Below are 7,641 nucleotides of genomic sequence, written 5' to 3'. Positions count from 1 at the left end.
GTAGTCCACCCAGGACGGTTCATTGAATTACTTGTTTTGCCATACACTAGAAAGATCATACCTTACTCCATAATGACAATAATATCACATTGTAATAATACCACCCTCGTATAATAGCATAGCATAGCATTGGACTACCTACGATGGTAACTAGTGCAAAGGACATGGCAAGGGTATCCTATAATACTAGGAAATCATAGCTAGCATAGGTACAATAATAATCCTAACAATGCAACTAATAAAAACTAGTGCATAATAACATAATGGGATGATGGTCAAAGTGAACTTGCCTTGGTAGCAGTTGGTAATCAAGCACTCGTCACAGTCACAAGGTTCGCTCTCCGAGTAAACTAAAGTAAACAAGCATACACATACATAAACACACAACTCACATCACGACAAAAGAAAGTATGCTATGATGCAATGTAAAACATGTGACATGATAGGGTTGATTTTATTTGGGTGATCAACCAGATCATAAACCTGGTCCAAAGTATTAGCAATTAAAAATTAATGCAATAGGCTAAAAACAAAATACAAAAGAAAACAAGGGATTAAAACCCTAAAACAAGGTTTTATTGGCATCAGCCAAGTAATTTAATTTAAAAAAATTATTTCTCTGTCCCAATGGACAGAGGACAATAAAACAAATTTTTGGGCACTGGTTTCAATTAGGAAGCATTTCTAAATAAAAAGATATGATTTAAATGGCATTAAAAGCCTTTCTGTAAAATGACTGTGGTTAAGTTATTCAAATTTAAATTTAAACTATGTTAAAATATTCTAAAGGTCAAGAGCTTTCCAGAAAGGTAAAATTTATCAAATTTTTCCTAGTGGTTTAAAAGATATGAGCATTTGAAGTTCTAGGGGCTTTTCTGCAAAACTGTCATTTAATTTAAACCGGGATTAAGTTTTCATTTTAATAAGGGACACGTGTCGCGCTGTGATTGGCCGGTACCGGTTCAGTATTTAAAATAAAACGCAGTCGTTGGATCTCACTTAAACCGATCGGACGGCTGAGATCTAACCGTACCCCTTCGACTTAAAGGATCTAATCCTAACCGTTGATGAAGATCGGTCGGTTCGCGCGGGACGGGGCCGGTTCGGCCCAAAATGGCCGGGCCGGTCCAGTTTTCTCTTTTTTTTGTACTTTTCTTTTTTTCTTTTTCTGATTTCTTTGATATCTTTTGATTTTGAACTCCAAATTGATCCAAATAAATTCCAAAAAATTGTAAAATCATGTTATAACATGATTCAACTTTTGGGACTAACTTCCCTTCCAAATAAAATATATAAAAATACATTTGCCCTATAAATGTCTTTAGGGCTTTGTAACTATTTAAATAAAATAGTTTTTTCAACTCCAAATAAATATCCAAAAATTATGGGATAGCTTATTATGCAATAAACCCATTTTATAGATAAACCCTAATGGTCTAAAGATCCAAAGCTCAAATGGGTGAAATACTAGGGTTTTAAAATGAAATAAAACCTTTTCAAAGCCTTTTGTAATTCAAATTTTGATTCAAACATACAAATGTGGCATGATGCTCATGAATGCAATGCATATGAAAGAGTTTGAATTTTTGGGATGTTACAGACCTAACCCCCTTAAGATGGTCTTCTCAAAGATCATCTTCGCGTTCCCATGTGGCTTCCTCTTCCGTATGATGGTCCCACTGAACCTTGCAGAACTTGATAGTCTTGGACCGAGTATGTCTCTCAGCTGTATCCAAGATTCTGATCGGCTTCTCCTCATAGGTGAGATCACTTTGCAGCTGGACCTCTTCGAGCGGAATTGTATCCCTCAGTGTTGGCCATCCCGGGGTGACACTTCTTCAGTTGCGATACAAGGAAAACATTGTGGACGTTTGACAGTGCTTCCGGTAAGTCCAATTTGTAGGCCACTTCTCCTTGACGTGACAATATCTTGAAGGGTCCAATGAAACGGGGTGCTAGCTTTCCTTTTATTCCAAACCTCTTTACTCCGCGTATCGGTGAGACTCTAAGATACGCTCTATCTTCAGCCTCGTAGGTAACTTCCCTACGTTTGGAATCTGCGTAGCTCTTCTGCCATGACTGAGCTACCTTCAGTCTGTCTCGGATGAGCCTAACCTTTTTCTCGGCATCCTTTATCATATTCGGGCCGAATAGGCTACGATCTCCTACACCGTCCCATAACAATGGTGTTCTGCACTTCCTTCCATACAAAGCCTCAAACGGTGACATTCCTATGCTGGCTTGGAAGCTGTTGTTGCATGAGAATTCTGCATACGGCAGGTTGTCATCCCAACTGGATCCATAATCTAGAGCGCAGGCTCTCAGCATATCCTCAAGGATCTCATTTACTCTCTCGGTCTGTCCATCCGTCTGCGGATGAAACGTTGTGCTGAACTCCAGTCTCGTTCCTAGAGACTCATGTAGCTGTTCCCAAAATCTTGAGGTAAATTGGGTACCTCTGTCTGAAACTATTTCCTTGGGTACTCCGTGTAAACATACGATTCTGGACATGTAGCGCTTCGCTAACTGTGCGCTGGTGTATTGTGGTCTTTACCGGTATAAAGTGGGCAACCTTGGTCAAACGGTCTACCACTAACCATATGGAATCATATCCTGATCTGGTCCTTGGTAAACCGGTGATAAAATCCATGCCTACTTTATCCCACTTCCAGTCTGGTATTGGCAGTGGTCGTAGCAATCCTGCTGGCTTTTGGTGTTCGGCTTTAACTCTGCTGCACACATCGCACAAGGCCATGAATTCTATGATGTCTCGCTTTAATCCGGACCACCAAAACATTTCTTTTAGGTCCATATACATCTTTGTGTTCCCAAGGTGGATCGAATAAGGTGAGTCATGGGCTTCTTGTAAAATCAGCTTCCTGATTTCCGGATCCTGCGGCACACAAATGCGTTTACCGAACCATCATCCTCACGAAAATCTTCTGCTTTCCCGATAAGTTTATTTTCCTTTATCGCATTTATTTCCGAATCGCCCTTCTGTGCTTTTCTAATCCTGTCTAGCAAAGTGGGTTGTACTTCCAAAGTAGTCAAATGACCTTCCGGTACAATTTCTAGTCTCAGGTCCTTGAATTGTTAGCATAACTTTGGCGGTAATTCCCCAGCTGTCAGACCATTCACGTAGCCCTTGCGGCTCAGTGCATCGGCTACCACATTAGCCTTGTCTGGATGGTATTGCAAGTTCAGGTCAGATTTAATTCTTTGCCTCAGATTTAATTCTTTATCAGTTCCAACCATCTTCTCTGCCTCAGATTTAATTCTTTCTGGGTGAATATATATTTCAGGCTCTTGTGATTTGTAAATAGCTCGCAATGTTTCCCCATTAGGTAGTGTCTCCAAGTCTTCAAAGCGTGAACTACTGAGGCTAATTCCAAATCATGCGTGGGGTAGTTGCCTTCGTGGCTCTTTAGTTGCCGTGAAGCATATGCTACGACTCTTCCTCCCTACATTAAAACTCCTCCCAAACCTTGACATGAAGCGTCGCAATAAACTTAAAAATCCTCTTGCAGGTTTGGTAACACAAGAATAGGTGCGGACACCAGTTTCTTCTTCAATTCCTGGAAACTCTCTTCACATTTCTCGTTCCAGTCAAACTTCTTCTCCTTCTGTAAGAGCTCGGTCATAGGTTTTGCTATCTTGGAGAAGTTCTCAATGAACCTCCGGTAGTAACCAGCAAGTCCAAGGAAACTGCGGATATCTCCAACATTCTTAGGTGACTCCCATTCTGTAACAGCTGCCACCTTAGCTGGGTCACCAGCTACTCCGGCTCCTGACACTATGTGTCCAAGGAAACTGACTTCTAAATTTGGCGTACAGCTTGTGCGCCCTCAGCTTCTCCAAAATCATGCGCAGATGCTGCTCATGTTCTTCCCTGCTCTTGGAGTAAACCAAGATATCGTCGATGAACACAACGACGAACTTATCCAATTATTCCATGAACACCTTGTTCATCATGTTCATGAAGTATGCAGGTGCATTGGTCAAACCAAATGGTATCACGGTATACTTGTATAGACCATACATAGTGGTGAAGGCCGTCTTGGGTATATCCATCTCTCAAATTTTCAGCTGAAAATACCCTGATCGCAAATCGATCTTTGAGAACACACAGGCTCCTTCCAACTGGTCAAAAAGATCGTTGATGATAGGTAAGGGATATTTATTCTTTATCGTCACCTCATTAAGTGACCGATAGTCTATACACATCCGTTGGCTTTTGTCCTTCTTCTCCACAAACAGGACAGGTGCTCCCCATGGTGATGAACTGGGGCGAGTGAATCCTTGCGATAACTGCTCAGCCAACTGCTTCTTCGATTCCTTCAATTCATCCGCAGCCATCTTATAAGGTCTCTTGGCTATACCTGGTAACCCCTCCGGGAAAACATCCGGATACTCATTCACTATGGGAACCTCGTCCAGGCTAACCCCCTTAAGAGAATTGACCTTAGGTCTCTTAAGTTCAAAAGCAGATTTGAAACGGATTCTCCTACTCTCTGGGGTGGTGAGGGTGATGGTTCTTCTGACACAATCTATGAGACCCTCATACTTGGCCAGCCAATCCATTCCTAGGATGACATCCAAACCCTTGGACCCTATTATTATTAGGACTGTGGGGAAGGTGTGTTTCCCTATTTCCAGGTTTAGCCCTCGTCAGTCATAGGCGGCTATCAGTTCTCCCCCCGGTGAATTTACTTTCATGGGGTTGGCTAGTGTGCTAACAAGTAATCCATTTTGATGCACAAATCCTCTTGAGATGAATGAATGAGATGCACCGGTATCAAACAGTACTAAACTTTTAAAAGAATTAATGCTAAAGGTACCGATGACTATACCTGCTCCTCGGTGATCTCTTCCATGTCGATGTGGTTCACGTTGCCCTTCTGGAATGGGTTTGGTTTAACCACATTCCCTCCAAATCTCTCTGGGCAATCGGTTGAGTAGTGCCCCATCTTGTGGCACTTGAAGCACTCTACCTGGCTCATGTCCCTGCCAGGGTTGGGGTTCTGTCCTGTGCCATTGCCGTTGTTGTGCCCCTTTCCATTTCCATTCTGGTTCCCACCTCCATTGTGGTTACCATTCCCGTTGTGGTTCCTCGGGCGCTGTTGCTGCTGGTGCTGATACTGCCGGTGCTGGTGCTGGTGCTTGCTGTTCCCGGCATGGCGGTTCTGGTGGCCATACCCTCCGCTGCGCTTGTCATTGTGGCCCCCGGCCCTGTGCACAGCCGAACTGCCACTGCCGTCTTGGGTGGTGCACGGCTTTTGATGTGGCCCCACATGAGAGCTTCCCTTGTGGAGTCTTCTCTTGCGGCTCTCCATCTGGTGGAGCTTGTTCTCCAGCACAATCGCCTTGTCGATTAGCGATTGGTAGGTGGGGGTGTATGCAACAGCCAACTGAACAGAGAGTTCACCGTTCAGCGCATCCAAGAATCTCTCTCGGCGCTTGGCGTCAGTGTTCACCTCGTCCGGTGCATAGCGGGCGAGACTGTTGAATTGGTCGATAAACTCGACCACAGTGCGGCTTCCTTGTCTGAACCGCAGAAACTCTTCTTCAAATTAAGCACCCTCGCTGAGATATGGGCGGTGCGGAAAGTTTCTTGGAACATATCCCAGGTGACATGCTCAATGAGGGTGGTGATCTGGTAATTCTCCCACCAAGGTGCAGTTGGTCCTTCAAGCAGATGAGCTGTGAATCTCACTTTCTCCTCCTCGGTGCAATTGATGGTCACCAAGTTCTTGTTAATAGAGGGGAGCCAGTCGTCCGCCACTATTGGCTCTTGTGAGCTGGAGAAAGTAGGTGGATGCAAACGCAGGAACCTGATCAGCATATCCACTTGTGGAGGGTGGTGTTGCTGGTTGTTGTTGGGGTTCTGGGTGGTTGGCATTGTTGTTGGCTAACTGCTGAGTGATCAGCTGGAAGAATTGGATCTGAACAGCCAACAATTGCTACATGGTGCATTCCCTTCGGCTAGGGGTGGACGTGGTTCGAACCTTCAGGTTCAATACCCGAACCTAGCGAACCAAAATCGCATGCAGGTACAAACGGATAATCCATTGGTTGTTCTTGACTGAACCACGTGCTCCAATGGTTACCGAGGTTCGAACCACTCCAACATCATGCTGCCAAATACTCCTACCAGCAGGAATACCATTCATGGATAAGCCAAAGAGCCAAAATTTCTACCAATTTTCACCAAGCAGAGAGCAAGAAATTCTTCAATTAGTAGGAACACCATGGATGGGTCTCGCTGATCCTGAGAGCTGCCCCTGCTCGTCGGCGGAGGGATTCGGGCGGAAGGCGAGGCGGAACCACCGTAGGGAGATTGGCGGAGGCGGGGAGGAACCTCACCGGCAGGAGATCCGTGGGATGCGCGGGAGATGGAAACGGGTCAGAGGGGTGGCACGCGGGAGATGGAACAGCCCGGATGGGTGGCGCACGGCCGTTGGAGGAGCTCTGCGCAGCCGTCAACGGAGGGGCTCTACGCGGGCGGCGGCGGACCCATGCGCGGTCAGCAGAGGGGCGGTACGTGGGAGGCGGCACGCCGACGGATCAGGAGTTGTGCGTAGCCGGCTGTGCACGGGTGGCGGAGGAGCTCTGCGCTGGCAGCAGATCAGGGGCGTCTAGTGGGCGGCGGCGCACGAGGAAGACGAGACAGTTCGCGAGGGAGAGAGACCGCTGCAGGGGTGGGCTTGTTCGGTTCGATCCATCGAACCTATGGGTCAAATGGATCGGGTTTTACTTGGGCCTCATCTTTTTACGAACCGAACCTGTGAACCATTCCGGTGGTTTTTAGGTGCGGGACAGACGATCCGTCGGATCACTCCGTACCACGCCCACCCCTAACTTCGGCTTCGGCGTTGTTAGCCTCAGCGTTGTTGGTGAGGTTCTGGCGTCTTGGAGCTATCTGTTTAGGGTAGCATAGATGAGTAATAATAGACAGATTAGAGCTAAGGATAACTAAGCCCCCACAACAAAACATTAACTCAAGCATATTTCAATCAGACACTCAATCATTCATAAAAAGGTTATGGGCAAATCACACTTGTTCACGATGGAACAGTGCCCATAATAAAAGAGTATGGAAGAAGCAATCGATCTACATTGCCATACACATAGATTGTATGGTCAACGACTAACTTGCAATACTGATAACGAAAAGAAATGATAAGTCTGGCAGGATCAACTAGACTAAGGAAGTGTGGCTGATGTCGCGGCCCCATTCGTCCTCTTCTTGGAGCGGGTGTTGGAGGCAGGGGTGTCCATCTCGTGAACCTCCTGGGGCTCCTCCTCCTCAGTCGGCACTCCCTCCTGAGGCTCCATCTCCTGATCCTGTGGTAGAGGTGGGGTCTGATCTGGCGCCGGTGCGGTGGCTGGCGCGGCTACGGGTGCGGCGGCGGCTGTGATGAACGCCTTGAACTACTCACAGTAGTAGCGGGCCTGGTCCCTCTCATACTGCAGCTGCTCTATGGCGCCTCCCATGTTGAGGACAGTGTTCTCCAACACGGTCTTGTCCTCCTGCAGCTGGGCATTCTCCCCTAGTAGTTTGCCGGCCTGCTTCTCGGCAATGTCGGCCCTGGTCATCTCGTGCTCGAGGCAAGACTCTAAGTCCACTATGTTTGCTTCCAT

The 7,641-nt window shown here is 46.4% G+C and overlaps 1 protein-coding gene across 1 annotated transcript; it reads right to left on the bottom strand.

Moving 5' to 3' along the window:
* Positions 1-292: 292 nt before the first annotated feature.
* Positions 293-6,807, bottom strand: LOC112271868 (GATA zinc finger domain-containing protein 14-like). The gene is made up of 2 exons (XM_024462080.1): positions 4,851-6,807; positions 293-350 (listed from the first exon to the last, which is right to left on the bottom strand). Exons 1-2 carry the CDS (start codon positions 5,331-5,333, stop codon positions 309-311), a joined length of 525 nt encoding a protein of 174 aa, XP_024317848.1. The 5' UTR covers positions 5,334-6,807; the 3' UTR covers positions 293-308.
* Between the last annotated feature and the right edge of the window lie 834 nt (positions 6,808-7,641).

This window comes from Brachypodium distachyon, chromosome 3 (genome assembly GCF_000005505.3).
Source record: "Brachypodium distachyon strain Bd21 chromosome 3, Brachypodium_distachyon_v3.0, whole genome shotgun sequence".
Lineage (NCBI taxonomy): Eukaryota > Viridiplantae > Streptophyta > Magnoliopsida > Poales > Poaceae > Brachypodium > Brachypodium distachyon.
This window is presented reverse-complemented; position numbering and strand designations above follow the sequence as displayed.